Consider the following 26,390-nt stretch of genomic DNA (forward strand, 5'->3'; position numbering starts at 1 on the left):
TTTATAGCCTCTGACATCATACCTGGCTAATATGATTCCTTCTTCTCTCTTCCTTGCACTGCTTATTTCCAAGAATTCCCATGGCCTTTTGGATAAATTATTATCTTCATTTTTGCTTAAGCTACAAAGGATGTTTACCTTCAGGTAAAGGTGAAAATGCTGATCTCATTCATTTTCTTAGAGTAATTTTTCTGCATGAAGGGTTGAGTAGGAAAAAATATTCTTAGGAATTAAAAATTAATTATTAAGTCAGTCTGACATAAATTATTATGTGTATTTAGTTAGTGAGAAGATAAGTTTGTGGAAAGAGACAATAAGTGAAGTTGTTAAGTGTTGGGGTTCTGGGCTCAAGTTTGGACTTCACTACTTCCTGAGTTTGTGAACCTGGAGCCTCTCTATAAACCGTTTCTTCATCTGGAAAACAGGGATAATATCTACCTCATGTGATTATTAAGAGGATAAAAATTAATTCATGCAGAGTGTTTCGAGCAGTCTTTAGCACTCAGTTAAGGGCTGGATAAATACTAGTTACTATGATTTGTGAAACAGCACCAACCATTAGGAAGGTCTTCTGTAAGGCATGGAGTAGTCTGAGCTCTTGGTTTCTAGCATTTCTAGCATTAAAAGAAAGTGAAAAATCTGGAGCATTTGTCTGGGTCAGTAGGTAGAGCCTGTGACTTTTGATCTTGGGGTTGTAGGTTTGTTGTAGGTTTGAGCCCCACATTGGGTGTAGAGATTACTTAAAAAAATAAAATCCTAAAAAAAAGTGAAAATCTGATTAGATAGATATTATCATCTTCATTCTACAGATGGTGAATAGTTAAGGGGAGCTTAGAGGGTCAGCATGGCAGCATGAAAGTGATGGGGATGAGCCAGCCAGTCCAGTAGCATGATGGGCTCAATTCACTGGTGATGGTTGCTCTTGAATGACCTCAGGTCATGCCAACTACTTAGTCTCATCTGCTCTCTGTAGTGGGGTTGTTACATCCTTCAGATAGCTCTTTCACTGGGAGATCAAGAAAATTCAGGTTTGCTGGAGGAGGGATCATGCTCACCTCAACCAGGAACCCATTGCACTTTCTGTCTTGTGTATGTGCTGATAGGTAACTAAGGATGTGGATCAGAAGAAATTCTAGCACCTGTGTAGAGAGTATAAGCAGGGGGCCTTTTGCAATTTTACTACTAATCAACTCTTTATCAACCTTATTAATGCATGAGAATCATTTGTTAAAAATGCTAACTCTTGACTTAGGACATGGCCAAGGAGTCTGCATTTTAAATGTGTCTTGGGTAATTCTGGTGCAGTTGATGAGCAGACCACACTTTGTGAAAACTAATTTCCTCAATAACAAATGAATATACTTTTTTCAAAAAAAATTATTATTCTCCTGGTTATAAAATAAAAGTTTTAGAGAATGCTAACAATAAAAAAGAATATAGAAATCATTTGTGGAAAAAAAAAGAAATCATTTGTGGAAAAAAAAAAAAAGGAAATCATTTGTGGGCAGCCCTGGTGGTGGGTGCAGCGGTTTAGTGCTGCCTGCAGCCTGGGGTGTGATCCTGGAGACCCAGAATCAAGTCCCACGTTGGCCTCCCTGCATGGAGCCTGCTTCTCCCTCTGCCTGTGTCTCTGCCTCTCTCTCTCTCTCTGTGTGTCTCATGAATAAATAAATAAAATCTTAAAAAAAAAAAGAAATCATTTGTCATTACACTTTCTATAGATGATGATTACCAATATCTTGATGGCTGTCCCTCTAGTCCTTTTTTAAAAATATGCAACCTAGGGGCATCTGGGTGGCTCAGTCGGTTAAGCGTGTGCTTTTGGCTCAGGTCATGATCCCCTGGTCTTGGGGTGGAGCCACTGGTAGCTCCCATCTGCTCTGTTCCTAAGGCCCTGCTCAGCAGGGAGTCTGCCCTTCCCTCTCCCTCTGCCCCCCCCCCCCCGCTCATGCTCTCACTCCTGAGCTACCCTCTCTTTCCCAAATGAATAAATAAAAAGTCTTTAAAAAAAAAAAGAGAGAAATCCATTTATATCTCTCTTGGGTCTGGAAACTGCACTAGATACAATTTAAAGGCCATTCTGACTATGATGTCATACTTGTAAGAGTTTTGCCATTCTTTGAGCGTAAGGATTAACCATGTTCAGGCTAAAATTACATCCTCTGAAACTTCAAAGCTCAAGAGCAAATCTTTGAGTTGAAGTGCAGACCTGCTGAGATGACATAGTATCAAAGGCAATAATATTTCTTCAAAGATGACATACAGATGGCCAACAAGTATATGAAAGGATGTTCAATATCCCTCACCATCAGAGAAATGCAAATCAAAACCACAATGAGATGTCATCTCACAACCATGAAGGCAGATACCTTTTAAAAAAATGAAAACAAGAGATGGTGAGGATGTGGGGAAATTGGAAACTTTGTGCACTGTTCATGGGATCATAAAATGGTGCAGCCACTATGGAAAACTGCATGGAGGTTCCCAAAAAATTAAAAATAAAACTACATATGATCCAGCAATTCCACTTCTGGGTATATATTGAAAACAGGTACTTGAACAGATATTTGCACGCCGAAGTTCATAGCAGCTTTTGCACAAGAGCCAACATGTAGAAGCGACCCAAGTGTCCATCAATGGATAAGTGGATAAACAAAATGTGGTATGTACACACACACACACACACACACACACGGATATTATTCAGCTTTAAAAAGGAAGGAAATCCTGTTACAGGCACAACACGGATGGACCTTGAAGACGTCGCTCAGTAAAATAAGCCAGTGAGGAAAAGATGAATACCATACAATTCCACCTATGTGAGGAATTTGAAGTAGTCAAAAAAAAAAAAATCGCAGAAAGTAGAATTGTTTTTGAAAGGGGGAAGGGAGAAAAGAGAAGTTATTGTTTAATGAATACAGTTTCAGTTTTGCAAGATGAAAAAGTTCTGGTGATCTGTTTCACAATTATGAATGTGTTCAAGCTAGTCAACTCTACACTTAAAAATAGTTAAGGGGTAGATTTTATGTTATGTGTTTACCACAATAAAAGAATATCAACCATACTAAAAGATAATGAAAAGAACAGTGTTGCCCTTTTATAACCTTTTAGATTGTCACAAAACAGTGAAGTCACACAGTTAGTGTTAAGATTTGGTTTGATAAAACAGTTTCGTGGAAACTGCTGATTTCTAGAACTGTACTCACTTCGGATTTATAATTCTTGAAGTTGTCAGATTAAAGCTAGTGAAAAACATAACAATAATGGATGAAGGGCATGTGGGTGGCTCCGTGGTTGAGCATCTGCCTTTGGCCCAGGGTGTGATCCTGGAGTCCTGGGGATCAAGTCCCACATCAGGTTCCCTGCAGGGAGCTTGCTTCTCCCTCTGCCTATGTCTCTGCCTCTCTCTCTCTGTGTCTCATGGGTAAATAAACAAAATCTTGAAAAAATAATGAATGAGAATAGGACAGAAGTAAAAATTATTACATACCAGGATGTTTTGTTATAAGTGGGCATGAAATTTGACTTCAACCTCACTGGTAAAGATGAGAGATAAAGGAATAACACAATGAGTATGAATTTTTGTCCAAACTAATTCATGTTTGTCTGAATAGGGAGGGAGGGAGGAGGAGGAGAGAGGGAGAGAGGGAGAAAGGGAGGGAGGGAGGGAGGGAAGGAGGGAGGAAGAGAGGGGTCTAATTAGAATTATGGTGAACTGTCAATTATCTCACACTATGGAGTTAAACAATTTCTCTTTCCAACTCTTCTTGCTATTTTGATAAAGAATGCACACAGAAAATTCAGTTATGGGATATGGATTTTTTTTTTTTAATGGGAAGACTGGTTGAGAACAATTGCTATCATTGGCGAATTTGAGTGAAAGTAGGTCTGTTTCCAACAATTTTTTTTTAATTTCTAAAAAGACTGAAGTGAAGGAATAGAACAGTAACTCTCTTCCAATTTTGGTTGATTAGGAACAATAGACTACTCACTGTATTTTCTAGTTTCCATTCACGCTGCAGCCTGCAGTCTTGTTTACAATCACGAAGCCCCATTAATCATAAGCCATCCTGCCTTTATAGTTAATTAAGTGATTCCAAGTCATATTTAACGCTGTTGGGAGGATTGGGGACAAGATAGACTGGTTAGTTACATGTGACCAAAGTTACTGAGATGATCATTTTAATTTAAATGGTTATACTTTTTATTACTGAAAATTTCAATCGTACGGAAAAGGAGAGCAAATAAAACAATGAATTCCCCAGTACCCATCACTCAGCTTCCAAGACAATCAACTCATGGCCAACCTCATTACATATATAATTCCACCTTCTTCACTCCCCCTCAGGTTACTCTGAAGCAAAACTCACACATCAGATCATTTGTGCTCAGATATTCATTACCAATCTTCCAAGTGGGATAAGTGATAAAAGTCCAGCCCCGAAGCAAATATATCAATTACACCTAATGAGAGTGTTATTAAGATGTTAAGTTAAAAGTGTCAGAGAATCATAAACTAAAGCAATATTGTCTACAGTGGATATTTTCATAGTTTCTTATGGAGGTCCCCAAACACAGGGAAGGGAGTGGTACGTTCACAATCCAAATCTGGTTCTGGTTCTGTGCTATCATTGCACAGGGCTTACTCATGGTCTGGTCACCCACAGTGCCTTTCCTCCTAAGCCTCCTCTGATGAGTCTCAGGACTGGGCCTGAGACCCCATGTTACTGCATTACTCCCTTTGATCTGCCAGTATTGTGGGCTCCACTGAAAGCAGGACAAGTGGGACTTTATCAATCATTAGCAATTTTACTGTTTCACATAACTTTTTTTCTCATTACAAAAGTAATATGAGTTCATGAGAGACAACATAATTTTTAATTTAAAAAAAATCCATTCTAAGAAAGGACTATATTACTGTCTTTTGGGGGGACATTTAGATTATTTTCTCTTCGTGACACTTTTGTGGGGTACATTCACTTATTAGAGAGAGAGAGAGAATGCGCACATGAGGCTGAGGGGGATGGGGGAGGAGAACAGAGGAAGGCTGAGAGAGAGAGAGAGAGAGAGAGAGAGAGAATCTTAAACAGGCTCAACACCCAGTATGGAGTTGGATGTGGGGCTCAATCTCATGACCCTGAGATTATGACCTAAGCTGAAATCAAGAGTTAGAGGCTTAACTGACTGAGTCACCCAGGCGGCCCTGTGGGGTACATTCTTAAAGTTGAACTATGTACATACCAGTGTTTGTTTCCTTAGAAAATAATAATCGGAAATAGTTGGGGCCAAGGGTGTGCATAAAGATCTATTCATTTTTTAATGTAATTCCAACTATACTTTAGAAAAATTGTACCAAATTATACTCCCACCAACAGTTTATAAATGGACTTGTTTCTGTGCACCCTTACCAACATTATTTCTTGCAATAAAGAAAGGTCTATTAGGTTGAAAACGCATACCTGTTAGTTTTCACTTACCAGCTTAGTCTTAGGCCAGAACAGTTCAACAGGTTTGGCTAGAGAGTGAAGGTAGTGGGATAGGAGAAGGAGAAGGAAGATCCAGGCCATGGAATTGCTAGTGTATTTTACAAAGTAAGGTTAGAATAGGATATCTGAAAGTTGGAAAATCCAGTCCATAAGGTTTCTACCACAATGTGGAACCCTGAAGTAAAGGGTTGTAGGAAGTCAGATATTACTCATCGCACCCTGCAGCCCCTCACTCCCTCCAGCCATAGCACAATTCAATTCAACCAGTCTCAAGATGAGTGGGTCTGCAGAAGAAACATTTCTTTTCAGGCCATATGAAAAGGCTCCTCCACCACTCTAGTCCTGCTTTTTCACAGAGAAAGTGAGAATAAACATCACACCAATATTACCTACATTGAAGGTTTACCTTGGAACTAAATCAAGTCAGGCATTTGAAAATATTTTTTTGTAAATCTTAAACGCCACAAAAAAAATAGCAAGGAAATTAGATTCTAAAGTCAGCAAGTAGGGGCACCTGGGTGGCTCAGTCGCTTAAGTGCCCAACTCTTGATTTCTGCTCAGGTCATGATCTCAGGTTTGTGGGATCAAGGCCCGGATCTGGCTCTATGCTGGCCTGCTTAAGATTCTCTCTCTCTCCCTCTGCCCCTCCCTCCTCTCTAAAAAATTACATAAATTAATAAACTCAGCAAGTAAGGTTAAAACTGAATGCAAAAAAAAATTACTTAGAAGTTCTTTAAATTAGGCATGTGTGCAGTAGGTTGCTCTCACTTAGAAGGCACATGAGAACAAAGTCCCTCTGAAGGGGAGCTGCAAGGAATACATTCTCAGTAAAATTGTCCGAGGAATTGCTGCACTGTAACTGGTTTTCATTTTCTCTTTCTGGCAAGTGCATAATTGAATCTGAATAAGTCAGATGAAAGTATGATGCAACACTGTTATTCTTCTACAGTTTTATTTCTGTAAGTCAAGAACCCTCCCTGGCTCTCTTTGTCTAATGCTGTACTTCAGCTGGATCAGGGTTTCATCCAATTTTCATTAGACACATATTTTCAGAGTTTACTCTTCTCCCTGCGTGCCAGGCTGCTGTGTTGGAAGTCTGGAAAAAAAAAAAAAAGAAAAGAAAAAAGAAAAAGAAAAAACACCAAACACCCGGAAGGAGACACAGTCTGACCACAAGAGGCTAGTGAGTGGTGAAGCAGTTTCAGCTTTGATTTGAGGCATCCTGGCTTCTTTGCTCACCTCCTGGGGAATGCAGAGAATGTTTTAAAAAAAATTATGGAAATGTTACATATTTTGTTACGAATACCAGTTACAACAGTCCATCTTCATCTGATATTTATTAAGTTACTGTGTTTCCTCCTTTGCCGTTTGTGCTACTTTTTAATTTAACATTTGTTTGGAATCTGGGCAAACACAACTATTTTTTTTTTAATTAAAAAAACGTGGAAAAACGCACACTGAATAACAAGAGCAGATATGAGAACGTCTTTTATTCTAGACGCCCCCGCTTCCCCCTCTCTGCACACCCTCCATCCCCACGCACACCGTCCTGTTCAGAGGTAATCGCTGGGTCAGTATTTAATAAGGGACAGTTGTTAAGGTGATCTCTGGGGTCCAGAAGTTAACCAACTCCAGAGACTGTAAGTTGAAGTCCGTTCCAACTCTAAAATTATGTCCAAGTCTTTTGCTGCATATACTCTAAGTGGGGGTGCCAAAAAGAGACAGCCTTGCCCTAACATTGTGGTTGGTAAAGGGACAGGAGGATACACATGGATTTCAAAATTACACGCTAGATTTAGAAACAGGAAGGAAAGAGGACAGGGTCCAGGCACTTCCATGGTGAGTCGTGTACTGACGGATTAAATAAAGGCCCCCTCTGGGTTGTAAAGTCCATGAGGGCAGGAGCTCCAACGCGGGCTTTCACCGCAGACCTCGGCCCACAACAGGAGCTCACGGGGCCAAGGACCGCACGTCCCAGGACCGGGTGGAGGTGACGGGGTGCAGCAGGAAGAGTCACGTGACTCGAGGTCCCCTGCAAAACCGCCCCAACCAGCCCGGCGCTGCAGCGCCAGGCCCGGCCCACGGGCCTCACCAATCCGCGAAGGAAGCCAAATTTTGGCTAGCCCGGGCGAGAGGCGTGCTCCGCGGCGGCAGCGTCTCGCCCAACCCGGCCCATTTCCCTGCAAGCCTCAGGCGCCCGCCCCGCCCACCCGGCCGAGACAAAATGGTCCAGATTGCGAGGGGGGAGGCGCAGACGGGCACGGAGGGGGCAAGGGCGCATGCGCACCGACGCAGCGCGGCGGCCGCTCGCGGAGATTGGGGCGGGGCTTCAGGCCGCGGAGCGAGGTGGAGGCGAGAAGGCGCCGCCGCGCGTGCGCGCGGTAGCCTCCCCGGCCCGACCCACGCGGCGCGGCGTGGTGACGCCCGTGCGGCCCGAGGAAGGGGTGGGGCCGGGCCGGGGCGGGCCTCCGCGCTCCTCCGCCCCCTCTCCATCCCGTCTCGCCCTCCCCCTGCCTCCCCCACACTGGGCCCCGTCAGCCCGAGGGTTCCTTCGTCGCTCGGCTCCGCGGCGGCCCGGCCCGGCCCGGCCCGCGGGCAGATGCCCCGAGCTGCCGCTGCCGACGCCGCCGACTCGGCCGGTGGCGGTGAAGGAGGCGGGCGTCCGGCCCCGGGCGGCGGAGTGTGACGGACCGGGCCGGGGGCCGCCGGGCGGCGCGGCGGCGGCGGCGGCTCGGCGCGGACCATGTATTTCCTGAGCGGCTGGCCCAAGAGGCTGCTGTGCCCTCTGGGGAGCCCGGCCGAGGCGCCCGTCCACGTCCAGTCCGACCCCCAGAGGACTTTCTTCGCCGTGCTGGCCCCGGTCCGCCTCAGCATCTGGTACAGCCGAGTGAGTAGAGCCGCCCGCCGCCTCCCGCCGCCTCCCGCCGCTCCCTCCCCGGCGCCTGGGCACGGTCCCGCCCTCAACTTCCACCGGGAGTCCCGCGGCGGCGCGCGGCCGACCCTCCACCCTCCACCCTCCACCCTCCGTGCGCCTCCCCGCGTCCGAGCGGCGGCCGCGCACCGCGGACCCCGCGCGCCCTCGGCCGAGCCCGGCCTGGCCCTCCTCTCCCTTCCCCCATCTCCCCGTCCGCCCCCCCCAGCCCCGGGGGCAAATCTGTTTAAACTTTCCACAAATAGAAATCTGGCCGCCGTGCATTCCCAGGCGGCCCCGGCGGGCTTTCGAGGCCCGGGTTCTGCAGCCGGGCCGGACCTCACAGGCCCGCGAGAACTTCGTTGCGGCCGCTGCAGCCCACGAGGGCTCGCCAGTTCCCGCGGGAGGTCCGCTGGCCCTGCTGCCCGCCGCACCCCCAGGCACCCCCTGCCCACACCCGGGCTCGCCCCCTTCCTGCGGGCTTGGGTCGTGGGGGGGGCGGGGGCTTCGCGGCGGCGGACGTGGGGCTCACATCTGCCGCGCCGCTCCCGGCTATTTAACACCTGGAAATAATAAGGTTTGGGGAAAAGCCTGAAACTTGAGTTCTGTGTTTGCTTTCTGCCGAGTCCTGGTGTTTTTTTTTTTTTTTTTTTTAATTCGTTTATCTAATTACTGAGTACATAAGAGGGGGGAAAAAAACTTCAAAAATAAGAGGTGGGTAGGATTCTCCCCATTTTCCGCGAACGCCGCTCTAGGTCAGTCTATAAAAGCGACAGGATTAAGAAAAAAAAATAGAACCTTTTTTTTTTTCTTAATTTTTCCTACCCCCAAGGAAGGCAGTACCAATCGACGTCAGAGTGAAGTTTTCCTCTTATTATAGCTGCCTTGTCCGCGTGGAAATAGGTTGTGACCTTGGCTTCGTCGCATCCCTGTGGCACACCGGCTTTACTCGCTAGAGTTAAATTAGTGAAAACCCTCCATTGTCTTAGCTGACCAGTGATCGTTTATATGAAGTTCTTGACTGTTCTCATAGCCCTGGTAGAAGTGGTGATGGAATTTAGGTATTGGTGGCATCTTTTTTATGTGACTGTCCTAGCTAGGCTGTAAATTAAGAGTGTTTGCCGTTAAACTTGGGCCGAATTTAATTTTTAGACCCATTATCAGAGCAAAAGGTCGTTATGTAACCAGCAGTGTGACTGTTCAGTCTCGTGCTTGATATCATTTTTGAATAATGTACATTGTACATCGTTTAGTCTTTAAATGAGATACTAATTCATTTACAATGTGGAGCCCGTAGAATAATTATTTGCTTGCGTGTATATAACGATTATCTTTAAAGTACATGCAGAAAAAATAATTAGACCTTGAATGTTAAATTGTCTTCTGAGTTTAGTATGAATTTCACTCTAACAGCCTACAGTTTATCTCTAAAAAGGTAGACCTAATTTAAGTTTTGGCAGAGCTAAACTTAATATGAGGGATGACTAGACCAGCAGCTTTAGATTACTTTATTGCTGTATAAAAGAAATAAAAATATGCCTCAACTTTGGGTATATTGTATTAATGATACCTGTTTTTTGCTTTAAAAGTTAGATACGATGTAAATTAGTCACGGAATTTAAAACAACTCCTACTCCTTCCTTTATTTATTTATTTATTTTAAGATTTTATTTATTCATGAGAGACAGAGACAGAGAGAGAGAGGCAGAGACACAGACACAGGGAGAAGCAGGCTCCATGCTGGGAGCCCAATGTGGGATTTGATCCCAGGTCTCCAGGATCACGCCCTGGGCCAAAGGCGATGCTAAACCAATGAGCCACCCAGTCTGCCCAATACTCCTTCCTTTAAATTTCCATCCAACACGTAGATAGATACCTGCTTTCTATAGAAGTCCTGGGGTCCCTATGGTTGAGATCCAATATGCACAGTTAGGTCTGAGGACGCAGGAATCAGAGGTGTGAGGTGAAATGGAATGCAGGAATACCTCAGAGGAGGTTGCGAGTTACTGTGGGCTTTATTGATGGTTAACCTTGATTTCTGGCATCACCGTCATCACTTTAAAAATCACATATTGGATCAGATGATTTTAAGGTCTGTGATTATATAGCTGGGATACTGGGGAACAGGTGCCATACTCCAGCTCCATCTCCTCTTCTTGGAATATGTCTTTTTTCATTGTCTGAAAAAAAAATTTTTTTTTTAATTTCTAAACTTACTGAAACTATGTAAGTTAAAATCAGTCTAGGTTAACAACTTTTTTTTTTTTTTTTAAGATTTTATTTATTTATTCATGAGAAACAGAGAGAGGCAGAGACAGGGGAGAAGCAGACTTCTCGAAGGGATCCTGATTCTGGACTCCATGCCAGGACCCTGGGATCACGCCCTGAACCAAAGGCAGATGCTCAACCACTGAGCCACCCAGGTGTCCCAACAAACTTCTTTTATTTATTTATTTTTATTTTTATTTTTTTTAAAAAGATTTTTAAAATTTATTTATTCATGAGAGACACAGAGAGAGAGAGAGAGGCAGAGACACAGGCAGAGGGAGAAGCAGGCTCCATGCCGGGAGCCCGATGTGGGATTCGATCCTGGGTCTCCAGGATCACACCCTGGGCCAAAGGCAGGTGCTCAACCGCTGAGCCACCAGGGATACCCAACAAACTTCTTTTATTTTATTTTAAAGATTTTAGTTTTTTATTCATGAGAGAGAAAGAGAGCGAGAGGGAGAGACACAGGCAGAGGGAGAAGCAGGCTCCATGCAGAGAGCCCGATGTGGGACTCGATCCTGGGACCCCAGGATCAGGCCCTGGGCTGAAGGCGACGCCAAACCGCTGAGCCACCTGGGTTGTCCCAACAAACTTCTTTTATTTATTTATTTATTTTTTAACAAACTTCTTTTAAAAGTGAAAACACCTGTAGCAAAATTGAGGCGCTATCAGTTACTACTGCCCAGTTTAAAGTGAATTGGTTTAATACGTTCACATGAGAACACGAATGCCTTGCTATTGAAGAAATATTGTACATACAAGTAATTTTATAGAATAAAGTGAACATTGAAGATCTAAAGGGTTTTATGGAGTTGAGGTCTTAAAAGCTGCTTGAGGGCATTTGAAGGTAAGGAGAGACTGGGCACAAAGAGGTGAGGATATAGCATGTTTTGCTTCTTTGAAATTCTGTTGGGTCTCTTGTAGTAAGGTAGTCACTTTGGAGGGATGAATTTTTTAAAAAGAAAACTACCTTGTGGAAGAGATGTGCATTTTATAGCCTAAGCTGGTTTTTTGTTGTTGTTGTTTTGTTTTGTTTTTGTTTTTAATGTCCAAAAGAATTGCTATGTTTAAAATGTTGGTTAGTCATGAGACTATGCAAACATTAAAATCTCTAATAACAGCTTGTGTATGTTTTATGGGTCTTCTAGTGAACTTTTTTATACCTCTTACAAGTTGCTACTAGTGTTCTAGATTCATACTTCTTTAAAATTCTTTCCTAATTCCTAAATTGAGAAATGTAGTGCTATTTAGAGATGAGTTTTTTTTTTTTTTTTTTTAAAGATTTTATTTATTCATTAGAACCACAGAGAGAGAGGCAGAGACACAGGCAGAGGGAGAAGCAGGCTCCATGCAGGGAGCCCGACGTGGGATTCCATCCTGGGACTCCAGGATCATGCCCTGGGCTGAAGGCAGCGCTAAACTGCTGAGCTACTTGGGCTGCCCTAGAGAGGAGTTTTTTGAGAGCATACATGCACAGGTAAAAGTGTGGGGAGGGGCAGAAGGATAGGGAGAGAGAATCCCAAGCAGACTCCCTGCTCTGGTGCATGAAAACAGCATGGGGCTCAGTTCCAGGATCCCGAGACCATGACCTGAGCTGAAATCAAAAGTCTGATCCTTAACTGGCTGCGCCATCCACGTGCCCCCTAGATATGTTTACAAATAAAAAATTTTCTACAGATACTCACTTTGCTTTTTTATTTCAGTTTTAGTGTGAAGGTATAACTTGCTTTCAGTGTTGATGTTAATTTGTTTTCTCTACTTTGTGATTCTACTTAGAAGTTCTAAGTCTGCTCACAGGCTTACAATAGGGATCATCCATGTATTTTAGAACCCAAAAAAGGGTGCTCAAAAAATGGTTTAGCACATATATGTTAGGTTGGGTTGGTAGCGGTATGACTTAATCAGTGGAGCAGCTGACAATGTATTTCTGTTAAGGGTATTGTAAAAGAACTGGCTTCAGCTTTGGGATTGAAGTTGCTTTTAAAATCATGTTATGCTTTATGACTGGCCCATTTTTGGGTGTTGTGGAGGCTGTGTTTTGTCCTGTACTAGAGAACCTAGAATTATTTTTCTAATATACTGCTGGACTATGAATACAAAAGTCCACAAATGTGAATCACAAAGTGATACCTGAATGCTGTAATTCTAAATTAGTCTTATTTTAATTTTAATTTCCAGGTCATTATTTAATATATGTAAATTACCTTTAGAAGTATTTTTTTTAAAGATTTTATTGATTTATTTGAGAGTGACCTTGAGCGGGAGAGGGAGAAACAGACTCTTTGCTGAGCAGGGGACCCCATCCCAGGATCATGACCTGAGCCAAAGGCAGATGCTTAACCAACTAAGCCACTCAGGTACCCCCCCCCCCCCCCCCCCCCGCGGAAGTATTTTTGAACACCTTCTGTGAAAGGTAGCATAAATAGGCAATATATAAAAGAGATGTAGGGGCATGTTATATGTAACAAAACACTCTATCCAAAGATGTTAGTGTATTAATATAATTAATGAAAATTTTGTGAGTTAACCACTGTGAAGGTTGCTAATAAAAAGCTGAAATAAGCAAATAATTACTGGACTTAGGAATTATGTGTCTTTTTTTTTTTAAAAGATTTTATTTATTTATTTATTCATGAGAAACACACACACACACACACACACAGAGAGAGAGAGAGAGAGAGAGAGGCAGAGACACACAGGCAGAGGGAGAAGCAGGCTCCATGCAGGGAGGCCGATGTGGGACTTGATCCCGGGACTCCAGGATCACGCCCTGGGCCAAAGGCGAGTGCTAAACCCCTGAGCCACCCAGGGATCCCCGAATTATGTGTCTTTGAGTAACCCTGACTAGAAACTTATGTTCGTGTTGGTATATGCTAATAATAGAGAACAATGAGATAGATGTTCAAAGAAGCCACATTGTGGGATTAGGTCTATAGTTAACTGTGGACCTCAGAAAGGACATTCAGTTTGTACCTACATTTTCCCACTCTCCCATTTCATACCTTCTTGACTCTGTTCTATTGCTGGCTGCCGCCAGAGAGCCATCCTTGTAAACTCACTGCTTAGAACTCTTTTAGAGTTCACTGTTCGTTAAAGAATGAAGTTCAAACTCCTTAGTTTGATATCAGAGAGTCTGCCCTCTTGGAATGATCACTTGCCTCATCTCTGCTTATCAGAATATTTTTTTTTTTTTTTGCTTATCAGAATATTATCCATCCTTTAGTTTCTGTTGAAATCCTACTTTCTCTATGAGTCATTCTTTATTTACTATTACCAGAAAAGTTAATTTTTTTTGATGAACTAATGTTTGTATGAATAAGTTTTACACAGATGATTTATTTCTCTAATTAGATTATAAATTTCCTGAGGTCAGAAATGATCTTCTTTTATACTATCCATAATGCCTTGTACAAAAAAGCATATGCTTAGTAAGTATTTTTAAAATAATGAATTTAGGGTATCCTATGCACAGAAATTTTTAAAGGTTAAATAAATGGGAGGTTTTCAAATGTTGAGATGTAATAAAAAAAATGGTAGTACTAAATTACAAGTTAAATTCAGAAGAATTATTTTAGAGAGAATTATTTAAGTGAAAGTGAATGAAATACTTTTTAAAATTACACACAGTCCAATTATATTAGAAAAGAGTAGTATGTGTTATTCACAGTAGCCAAGATACGGAAACAACATAAGTGTCAGTGGATGAATGGATAAACATGGTGTATATATGGACAATGGAATATTATTCAGCCATGAGAAAAAAGGATAGCTTTCCATTTGCAGCATCGTGGATGGAACTTGAGGGCATTATGCTGAGTAAAATAAGTTAGACAAAGACAAGTACTGTATCATGGCACTTATTTGTGGAATCTAAAAAAACCAAGCGCAGAGACAGACTTGAATAGTGCTTACCAGAGGGAGGCTAGGAGTGTGGCAAAAAAAAAAAGAGTTGTTCAATGAGTACAAACTTCAGGTGTACAGTGAATCAGTTCTGGGGATTTAATGTACAGCATAATGAGAATAGTTCATAATACTGTTTTATATACCTGAAAGTTGCCAAAATAGTAGATATTCAATGTTCTCACTATGGTAATGATGAATATATGATGCAGGTGTTAGCTAGCACTGGTGGGCAGTCATTTTGCAAGATATAAGTACATCAAACAGTGCGTTGTACATCTTAAACATATGCAGTGTTGTATGTCAGTTATAATTCAATAAAGCTAGGGGAAAAAAAGAAGTGGTATGTGGCTGAGGGTCCTCTGTAGTTTACCAAAACTTAAACTATTGTGCAGTTATAACCACCAGTTAAACTCCTGGTTCCCAGTCTGAGTTTATATTGAAGTGATCTGTGAAAAGGGTGGTCACACAAAAAAGCATATAAATATTTGAATAAAGACATTTCACCCATCTTTTTTTTTTTTCATTTTTTTAAAAATTTTTATTTATTTATGATAGTCACACAGAGAGAGAGAGAGAGAGAGAGAGAGGCAGAGACACAGGCAGAGGGAGAAGCAGGCTCCATGCACCGGGAGCCCGACGTGGGACTCGATCCCGGGTCTCCAGGATCGCGCCCTGGGCCAAAGGCAGGCGCTAAACCGCTGCGCCACCCAGGGATCCCATTTCACCCATCTTTAGGTGCTTGTGAATCATTGATGAGATCAATATTACACATTCATTCTGAGGTTATTGTCGACTAGGTGCTTTACATCATCGAAGCAGTGTTTCTTGAATTTTGGTCCTTCACATGCCTCATTCATGAATTTTGCCCTATCCTTATAGTACTTTTCCAATCTAATTTTCAAACTTGAAATTATCTTTCAAAATACTTTATATCTTTACAGTAAATGGAACGCTAGCACCACTTGGATGATAACAGGGTTACTGTATGAGGGAATACAATGAAAACAATGTTATGAAAGTCTAGATTCCTACCAGAGGCTCTTACCCTTTTCTTAAAAGTATCTGTTAGCAGATAGACGAGCGGTATTAAGAGGTAAACTAGCACCTCTCAGAGATTTACCCTTTACCTAAATCAAAATTGAAGAATTGGAAAAATTATTTTCTTACTGTATGATGAAATAGTACAGTGATTGTCACTTAAAAGGGTGGTAAAGGAAATACTGTGTTAAAATGTACTTATGGCTAAATATGCAATTTATCAAGTTAGAATACATTTACAATTTAAAAGTATTTAAAAATAGTCTAGAACTCAAACTTGCCACAAACTGAGAGTTAACTTAATTAAAAGTATTTTATTGACTATCAACCATCAGTTGGTTAGAATCAAGGTATCTTGCCTTTAAGTTCATTATAATTGCTTTGAGTTCTTATCGTAAACCTGTCTTCCCAGGTGATTTGCCTTAGGTCCATAATCATACATAAATTTACATATGAGATTTTGAATACTACTGTGGGTATAATAGTAGAATTTGCTGTGGTGTAATTTTCTTTTTTTTTAAATTTTATTTTATTATTTATGATAGTCACAGAGAGAGAGAGAGAGAGAGAGAGGCAGAGACACAGGCAGAGGGAGAAGCAGGCTCCATGCACTGGGAGCCCGATGTGGGATTCGATCCCGGGTCTCCAGGATCGCGCCCTGGGCCAAAGACAGGCGCTAAACCGCTGCGCCACCCAGGGATCCCTGTGGTGTAATTTTCTAACAGCTTTATTGTGTTGTATAAATATATTATAAATGTACTCTGATATTTAGTAAATTTATGGAGTTGTGCAACCATCATCACACTCTAGTATTAGGACATTTATAGCAACCCAGAAAGTGTCATGCCTATTTGCATTTAACTTCTGCTCCCCCTCCAGCCCCAGGAAACCATTGGTGTTTTTGTTCTTTTAGATTTGGCTTTTCTGGAAATGTCCTATAAAGGTAATCATATATCATGTAGTCTCTTGTGTCTGGCTTTTATTTAGCATAAATGTTTTTGTGGTACTACTTTTCATAGCCAAATATTTCATTGTGTGTGGCTCCACCACATTTTGAAAATCCATTTACCAGTTGGTGGATATTTGATTGTTTCTTTTTTGGGCTCATTATGGGTAAGGCTGTTATACACAACTGTATATATGTCTTTGCAAGGATGTGTATTATTTCTTGTGGGGAGATACCGAGGAACGGAACTTTTGGATCATATAGTGAGTTGATGTTTTAGCTTTTCGGAAACTGCCAAACTATTGTATGGTAGTGATAAGCATTTTATAGCCCTACTAGCAAAGTATGAAGGTTTCTGTTTCTCCACATCCTTCTCAACACTTGCTATTGTCTTTTGTATTAGAATCGTTTTAGTGGGTTTGTAGTGGTACCTCATTGTGACTTTAATTTGTACTTTCCTAATGACTGAGAATGTTTGGCATCTTTTCATAAGCTTTTTAGCTATTTGTATACCTTATTTGATGAAATATCTGTTTAGGTACTTCCCTTGCCCCCTTTTTTAATTGGAATGTTTTTGCCTTAGTGAGTTGTAAGGGTTCTGGATTTTCAGGTTCTTGGTGTCTTTTGGAGAGTAAAAGCTTAACTTTCATTAAGTCTAGTTTTTCTTTTCTTTTACGGATTATGCTTTTTGTATGCTAAAAAACTTTTGGCCAGTCCAAAGTCATAGCATCTTCTGTTTTCTTTTAAAAGTTTTAAAATCCAAGCTTTTTTTTTTTTTTTTTAATCCAAGCTTTTATACATAGGTCTGTCATCCATTGTGAGTTGATATTTTGTTTGTAAAGATCTAAGTTCAGTTTTTTTAACATAGATCCCGTTGTCTTAGCACAATTAGTTGGAAAGACTCTTCAGTATTGATTTGCATTGACATCTTTGTCAGACATCAGTTGACTAATATTAAGGGGTTATTTCTGAATTTTCTATTCTGTTTTATTCAACAGTATGTTATGCAAGCATCACACTGTAGCAAGTTTAGAAATTGGATGGTAAAAGTCCTACTTTGTTTTCAAAATTATTTTGACTATTCTAGATCCTTTGCATTTCTGTATAAATTTTAGGATTATCTTGTCGATTTCTACCAAAAAATCCACAAACCCCAAAATAAAAAATCAAGGATGTTCAGGGGCTTGCACCAAATCTATAGATGAGTAGAGAGAATTGGTATCTTAATGGTATAGACTATTCTAGTTCATGAACATGCTATGCAGTATCTTTCCATTTATTTAGATTTAAAAAATTTTCTCTTAGTATTTTGTAGTTTTCAGCATAATTTCTAAGTAATTTTATTTATCTTGGATAAAATTATTGGATATAATTATTAATTTCATGGATATAATTATTAATTTCATTTTCAGATTGTTATCAGTATATATAATAAAAATTATTGGATATAATTATTAATTTCATGGATATAATTATTAATTTCATTTTCAGATTGTTATAAGTATGTAGATGCAAAATTGATATTTGTATATTGATGTTTTGCAACCTTGTCAAAACATTTATTTTCATAGGCTTTTTTAAAGATTTATTTTAAAAAGCTATTTTTTAAAAAAGATTTTGTTTATTCATGAGTGACAGAGAGAGAGAGAGAGAGAGGCAGAGACACAGGCCAAGGAGAGAGAGAGAGAGAGGGAGAGAGGCAGAGACGCAGGCCAAGGGAGAAGCAGGCTCCATGCAGGGAGCCTGATGTGGGACTCGATACCAGGTCTCACACCCTGGGTTGAAGGCGGCGCTAAACCACTGAGCCACCCGGGCTGCCCTTAAGATTTATTTTAGAGAATGAGAGTTTGAACTTGCAACTGGAGAAAAGGGCAGAGGGGGAGGGAAAGAGAATCTCAGACTCTGTGCTGAGCACGGAGCCCTATATGGGGCTGATTACACAACCCTGAGATCATGGTCTGAGCCAAAACCAAGAGTTGAATGCTCAACTGAGCCACCCGGATGTCCCTCATAGTTTTTTATAGTTAGAACTAATAAATTTAGCAGAATTGCAAGGCACAAAATCAACATGCAGAAATCAGTTGCATATCTTATGCAGTAACAGTGCCCATCCAAAAATGAAGTTAAGATTTTATTTACAATAGCATCAAAAATAATTAAAAATTTAGGATTAAATAAGGAGATGAAAGACATATGCTGAAAACTATAAAACTGTTGCTGAAAGGAATTAGGGATATAAATAAATGGAAAGATATCTCATATTCACAAATTTTATTATTTTTTTTATATTCACAGATTATTAAGATGACATTACTACCCAGAGCAATTAACAGATTCAATATGGTTTCCAATGGCTTTTTTTTTTTCGTAGAAATGTAAAAATCCATTCTAAAATTAATATGGAATCTCAAGTGATTCCTCTCATCCGTTTAGGTAAAATTTTAGCAATTTTATAGATCTTTTCAGTGAATCAACTTTTGGTTTTACTAAGCTGTTCATTTGTGTTTTCTATTTTTTATTTCTGTGTTGATTTTTAAATTATTTTCTTTGGGTTTGGTGTTGTGTATGTTCAGTGGGTTTGGACAAATGTATAATGATATGTATTGGTCATTGTAATATCATGTAGAATGTTTTCCTTGCCCTAGAAATCTCTTATGGTCAGCCTGTTCATCTCCTCCCAGCATTTGATATGCACCAATTTTATTTTCAGCTCAGCTTTTAAAATTTAATCGTGTCTAAAATTTAACCATTTATTTGAATCATTGCATGGGTTATTTACAAATATGTGGTTTAATTTCCAAATATTTGAGGATTTCTCAAATTCTTTGTTATTGATTCCTAAGTTAATTCCATTGTGGTTGGGGACTGTACTTTGAATGATTTTATTCTTTTAAGATTAAGACCTGTTTTATGGATTAGCACATACTTTGTGTCAGAAAATGTTTGATGTGATTTACACGTGTAAGGAATATTGTTGTCGGCCCAGTGTTCTCTAAATGATAGGTTAAAGTTGTTGACATGGTCATTCAGATTTTCTGTATCCTTGTTGATGTTCAGTCTAGCTGTCAGTTATTGAGAGTGGAGATTGAAATCTCCAACACTATTGTTGAATTGTTTTCTCTTTCAGTTCTGTTGGCTTTTGCTTCATATATTTTTGGGCCACGTAGTTAGGTTTGTATACATTTATAATGGTTATATTTGCCTTCTGTATTGACCTTTTTATCATTATTCTCTCTCCACTAATGTTTCTTTTCAAACAGTGTATTTTGTTGTGAATAATATTGCCACTACAGTTCTCTTATGGTTGCCACTTGTGTAACATACCTTTTTTTTCTTTTCTTTTCTTTTTTTTTTTTTTTTTTTAACCCTTTTACCTTCACAGACAAATTATGTCTTTGAATCTGAAGTATGTCTTGTATGGACAACATATATTGAGATCTTGCTTCCCCCCCCCCCCCCCCCCAATCCAGTCTGATAATCTTTGCCATTTGATGGAGTGTTTAGTCCATTCACATGTAATTACTGATATGGTTGGATTTATATTAGCTGTTTTGATATTTTGTTTTCTGTATATCTCATGTCCTTTGTTTATATGGTAATTCTACATTTTTTTGAGAAATTGCCGTACCATTTTTCACAGTGGCTACACCATTTTACATTCCCACTAGCAAAGCAAAAGGGTTCCAGTTTCTCCACATTTTCACCAGCACTTGTTCTTTTCTGTTTTTTTTTTTTTTGTTGTTGTTGTTGATAGCCATCCTGATGGATGCAAAGTGGTATCTCATTGTGGTTTTGATTTCCATATACGTAATAGCAAGTGATGTTATCATTGCCAAATTAAATGTCTTAAAGTTTTTGTCCTATGTTTCTTTCTAAGAATTTTACAGCTTTACCTCTTATTTTTAGGTCCGTGCTCTATATTTTGAGTTGATTTTTGTGTCAAATTTTATTTTTTCATGTGGGTATCCATTTTTCCCTATGCTTTTTATTGAAAGGGCTGGGCTATTCTTTTCCCCCACTAAATGTTCTTGGTATTCTTATGAAAAATCTTTTAACAATACATACAAGGCTTTATTCGTGAGCTCTCTTGTATTTTGTTGCTCTATATGTCAGTCTTTATTCTTGTATGGTACTGTGTTTTCATTACCATAGTTTTGTAGTAAGTTTTGAATCAAATGTGAGACTTCCAACTTTTTTTCCCCAAGATTGTTTTGACTATTTGAGATCCCTTGAGATTTCACATTAACTTTTAAGATGAATTTTCATCTGGTTCCCCCAAAATGCTATTGAGATTTTGATAGGTATTACATTGGATCTGTAGATTGTCCTGGGTAGTATTGACATCTCAATATCACTATGAACACAGGTCTTTTTCATATATCTGCATCTTTAATTTATTTCAGCAACATTTTTGTGGTTTTTCAATGTACGAGTGTTTCACTTCACTTCATCCTAAGTTTGCCATATTCTTTTTGATGCTATTTTAAGTGGAATTGTTTTCTTAATTTCATTTTTGGATGTTCATTATTACATAGAAATGCAGATGACTTTGTGTATTGATACTGTATCCTGAAATTGTGCTAAGTTTATCACTTCTAACAGTCATATGTAGAATCTGTAGAATTTTCTACATATAAGATCATGTAATTGAAGAACAGAGATTTTTATTATTCTTCAATTTGGATGCCTTTTATTTCTTTTCTTATAGTGTCTTTGTCTTTCTTTAGTGTCAGAGTAATGTTGCCTCATAGGTTATTAAGTTTTCTCACCTCAATTTTTTGGAAGAGTTTGAGAGAAGAATTGGTGCTAATTTTCCTTTAAATGTTGATAAAATCCACTAGCCATATGGTCCTGGGCTCTTCTTTTTTGGGAAGTTTTTTATTTTTTATTTTTTATTTTTTATTTATTTTTATTTATTTTTAATTAATTTTTATTGGTGTTCATTTACCAACATACAGAAAAACACCCAGTGCTCATCCCGTCAAGTGTCCACCTCAGTGCCCGTCACCCATTCCCCTCCAACACCCGCCCTCCTCCCCTTCCACCACCCCTAGCTCGTTTCCCTGAGTTAGGAGTCTTTATGTTCTGTCTCCCTTCCTGATATTTCCCAACATTTCTTTTCCCTTCCTTTATATTCCCTTTCACTATTATTCATATTCCCCAAATGAATGAGAACATACACTGTTTGTCCTTCTCCGATTGACTTACTTCACTCAGCATAATACCCTCCAGTTCCATCCACGTTGAAGCAAATGGTGGGTATTTGTCGTTTCTAATTGCTGAGTAATATTCCATTGTATACATAAACCACATCTTTATCCATTCATCTTTCTTTTTTTTTTTTTTTTTTTTATCCATTCATCTTTCGATGGACACCGAGGCTCCTTCCACAGTTTGGCTATTGTGGCCATTGCTGATAGAAACATCGGGGTGCAGGTGTCCCGACGTTTCATTGCATCTGAATCTTTGGGGTAAATCCCCAACAGTGCAATTGCTGGGTCGTAGGGCAGGTCTATTTTTAACTCTTTGAGGAACCTCCACACAGTTTTCCAGAGTGGCTGCACCAGTTCACATTCCCACCAACAGTGTAAGAGGGTTCCCTTTTCTCCGCATCCTCTCCAACATTTGTTGTTTCCTGCCTTGTTAATTTTCCCCATTCTCACTGGTGTGAGGTGGTATCTCATTGTGGTTTTGATTTGTATTTCCCTGATGGCAAGTGATGCAGAGCATTTTCTCATGTGCATGTTGGCCATGTCCATGTCTTCCTCTGTGAGATTTCTCTTCATGTCTTTTGCCCATTTCATGATTGGATTCTTTGTTTCTTTGGTGTTGAGTTTAATAAGTTCTTTATAGATCTTGGAAACTAGCCCTTTATCTGATATGTCATTTGCAAATATCTTCTCCCATTCTGTAGGTTGTCTTTTAGTTTTGTTGACTGTGTCCTTTGCTGTGCAAAAGCTTCTTATCTTGATGAAGTCCCAATAGTTCATTTTTGCTTTTGTTTCTTTTGCTTTTGTGGATGTATCTTGCAAGAGGTTACTGTGGCCGAGTTCAAAGAGGGTGTTGCCTGTGTTCTCTTCTATGATTTTGATGGACTCTTGTCTCACATTTAGATCTCTCATCCATTTTGAGTTTATCTTTGTGTATGGTGAAAGAGAGTGGTCCAGTTTCATTCTTCTGCATGTGGATGTCCAATTTTCCCAGCACCATTTATTGAAGAGACTGTCTTTCTTCCAATGGATAGTCTTTCCTCCTTTATCGAATATTAGATGACCATACATTTTAGGGTCCACTTCTGGGTTCTCTATTCTGTTCCATTGATTTATGTGTCTGTTTTTGTGCCAGTACCACACTGTCTTGATGACCACAGCTTTGTAGTACAACCTGAAATCTGGCATTGTGATGCCCCCAGCTATGGTTTTCTTTTTTAAAATTCCCCTGCCTATTCGGGGTCTTTTCTGATTTTTGGGAAGTTTTTGATACTGATTCAGGCTTCTTACTAATTACAAGTTTATTCAGATTTGGTTTTTTTTTATGATTAAGTCTTGGTTGTGTATTTTTAAGAATTTGTCCATTTCACCTAGGTGAAATCTAATTTGTTAGCATACAGTTCATAGTAGTGTCTTCTTTCTCATTTCTGAGTTTAGTTATTTAAGTGTGTTTTTTTTTTTCCCTTAGTCTAGCTCAGGTTTCATAATTTTGTTGATCTTTTTGAAGAACCAACTCTTGGTTTCCTTGATTTTTCTCTGTTTTTTCCATTTTCCATTTTATTTCTCTCCTTTAATCTTTATTATTTCTTTCTCTAGCTTTGGGATAAATGTTCTCTTTGTATTCACATAAGATGTGTGAAGTAAGATTGATTTGAGACCTTTTTCTTTCTTAATATAACCATTTACAATAGTACATTTCCCATTTGCACTGACTACTTTTGTTGCATCTCATACATTTTGGTTATGTTGTGTTTTCATTTATCATAAGGTATTTTCTGATTTTCCTTGTGATTTTTTTTTTCCCTTTCCCTCCCATTGGTTGTTTAAGAATGTATTGCTTAATTTCCATAGAATTTGTGATTTTCCAGTCTTCTTTTTGCTGCTGGTCTTTAGTTTCATTCTGTTGTGAGCAGGAAAAATACTTTGATTGCTTCGGTCTTTATAAGTTTATTGAGACTTGTTTTGTGGCCTAATTTATGGTCTGTCTTGGAGAATATTCCATGTGCATTTGACAAAAATGTATATTTTCCTGTTGTTGTATGGACTAATTTGTATTTCTTTCTTTCTTTTTTTTTTTTTTTTTTTTTTTTTCTGATTTGTATTTCTGTTAGATCCAGTTAGTTTGTAGTGTTGTTCAGGCTCTTTCTCTCCTTATTTTTTGATTGTTTTGTTCTCTGTCACCTTCCTTGAGGCATTGTCATGTAATATGTTACATCTTTGTATGTTTACAGCAAACATAAATATGGTGTGCTATATAATTGTCCTTGAACAACAGAGGTAAGGGATGCTGACCCCCTGCGCAGTCACAAATCCATATATAACTTTTGATTCCCCCAAAACTTCACTAATAGCTTACTATTGACTGGAAACCTTACTGATATTGGTTGGTTAACACTATTTTGTAGGTTTTATTTTATATTGTAGTCTTAAAATAAGCTAGAGAAACGAAAACATTGAGAAAATTATAAGGAACAAAAGGTGCAATGTTATTGAAAAAAGTCTGCATATAAGTGGACTTTCACAATTCAAACCTGTGTTATTTTAGGTTGGGTTATATTTTTGAAGAATACTGCTTTATAAACCCTGATATTTTTTAGAGAAAGGGAGAAAAGATAATAACATGTATATATTTTTACCTGTTTATGTAGCATTTTTTTTTGCTATGTGTTTCTTCCATTTGATTTGAATTACCATTTGTGTCAGTCAGTAGTTTCCCCAGAACCACCACCTAGTTCAATGATTTACTCATAGTACTCAGTGGATGATCCTACTTGTGTCTGTAATTTGTTACAACAAAAGGATTCCAAAGCAAATTTGCCAAAGGTAAATCCCATTGGGGGTAATCTCTTGGAACCAGGTGCAAGCTTTCAATAGTGTTTTTCCAGTGCAGTCTTACAAGATGTGTTTATTTCTTCCAGCATTCAATTTCTGTGATAGCATATGTACAGTGACTACCAGGAAAGCTCATTATAGACTCATTCACCAAGGTTTTTGTTGGGGGCTTTCTACCTAGCCTGAAACCTGAGGAAAAACCAATGTTTCAGTATAAGCCATGTGTTTTGTATAGTTTAGGCACATTTAGGTATTTGTATCAGGTAAGCAGTGGTGAGACTCCTCCCCAAATCCCGGATGCCAGCCAAGGATCAACCTTACAGGCAAGCCTTTTTTAGTATAGCAGTCTCAGGCTTGTTACTTTTTCTGCATGCATTTTGATGTCTTTTATTTTTATATAGAAAATTTTGTTGTTGTTTTTGTTTTTGTAAGGTAGGTTTGCTCGCAACAAATTTTCAATCTGTCTGGAAATAACTTTGCTTTGCCTGCAGTTTTGAAGGATAATTTTGCTGGATAACAGGGTCTTATGTTTGTTTCAGCATTCAAATATTTCATTTCATTGCCTTCTGATATCCATTGTTTCTGGTGAGAAGTCAGCTGTTAATCATAGTTTTGTCCTTTAGTATGTGATCAGTCATTTTATTTTTGCTCTTCCTACACTTTCTTGTTTGCTTTAAGCAGTTTGTGTGTGGTGTATGTACATAGGTATGTTCATATGTATTTATCCCACTTAGGTTTGGTCAAGCATTATGAATCTGGGGCATAATATCTTTTATCAAACTGGGGCATTCACAGCCATTATTTCTTCAGTTTTTTTTTTTCTTTCTTAATAGTTCTTTGTTAGGTTTCCTGGAACTTCCCATTATACTGTCTTGCTTCACTTGATGTCTCACAGGCCTCTGATACTTCCTTCACTTCAAAATTTTTTCTGTTTTCTAGATTGGATAATTTTATTGAACTATTTTCATGTTTTAAAAAAATTTTTCTGTCATATCTGCGGTTGAAGATATTTAATGAAGTTTTCAATTATTATACTTCTAAATTCTAGAACTTCTAGAATTGGTTTTTATTGCTTTTTATTGAGATTCCCCACTTGATGAGGTATTATATTTTTCTTTATTTCTTTAGTACATTTATCATGAGTTTTGTGAATATTTTGTCTGCTATTCTAGGTCCACTCGGAGATAGTTTGTTTTTCCACCAGTCTGGGTCATACTTTTCCAGTTTCTTCTTAGGTTTTGTAATTTTTTGCTTCCTATTGGACATCTTAGATAATTTATGTTTCCTGAGAGTCGTTCTTGCTGATTTTGTGGTTTAGTATTGTTTTTTAGTAATTTGTCTGACTTATTCTGTAAAATTTATCCCCTCTGCACTGTGCAACCACTGACTGACTTCTCTGCTTTATTTTTTCTTATTTTTATTTTTATTCTGGCTTCCTAGGGATTGACTTTATGTTTGCATAAAACATTTTGAGCTAGGAAGGCATTTGTTCTTTGTCGATTGATCTCTATGCACATTGGGAAGTGCTTGCAAGGTTCAGGACATTTTTTGTGTCTGTTCCAGCTTTTACTACCTGCTGTGCCCTTCTGTGACTTCCTTGGGAACAGCCTCTTAGTGAGCCATGATGTGCAGGAAGCTTGGCCTTTCTTTGCTCTTCTCTGTGCATTTACACAGCCTCTCTGTTAGGGATGAGTGTAGAGCTTGAGTCCTTCAGAGTTTTTCCTCTTCATAAATAAGGAAAACTGTCTTACAATGAGCCAAGGGTATGTGGTGGGCTTTTCTGTTCCCTCTCTGGT

General features: G+C 39.2%; 1 protein-coding gene across 3 annotated transcripts in view; it reads left to right on the forward strand.

Moving 5' to 3' along the window:
• Positions 1–8,034: 8,034 nt before the first annotated feature.
• Positions 8,035–26,390, forward strand: part of RIC1 (RIC1 homolog, RAB6A GEF complex partner 1) — a 146,373-nt gene continuing 128,017 nt past the window's right edge. For all 3 annotated transcript variants that reach the window (XM_041745431.1, XM_041745433.1, XM_041745432.1), the window contains exon 1: positions 8,035–8,373. In XM_041745431.1, the coding sequence (XP_041601365.1) occupies positions 8,230–8,373 (144 nt within the window). In that variant the 5' untranslated portion in view covers positions 8,035–8,229. The remainder of the gene's footprint in view (positions 8,374–26,390) is intronic.

The sequence above is a fragment of the Vulpes lagopus genome, chromosome 2 (assembly GCF_018345385.1).
Source record: "Vulpes lagopus strain Blue_001 chromosome 2, ASM1834538v1, whole genome shotgun sequence".
NCBI lineage: Eukaryota > Metazoa > Chordata > Mammalia > Carnivora > Canidae > Vulpes > Vulpes lagopus.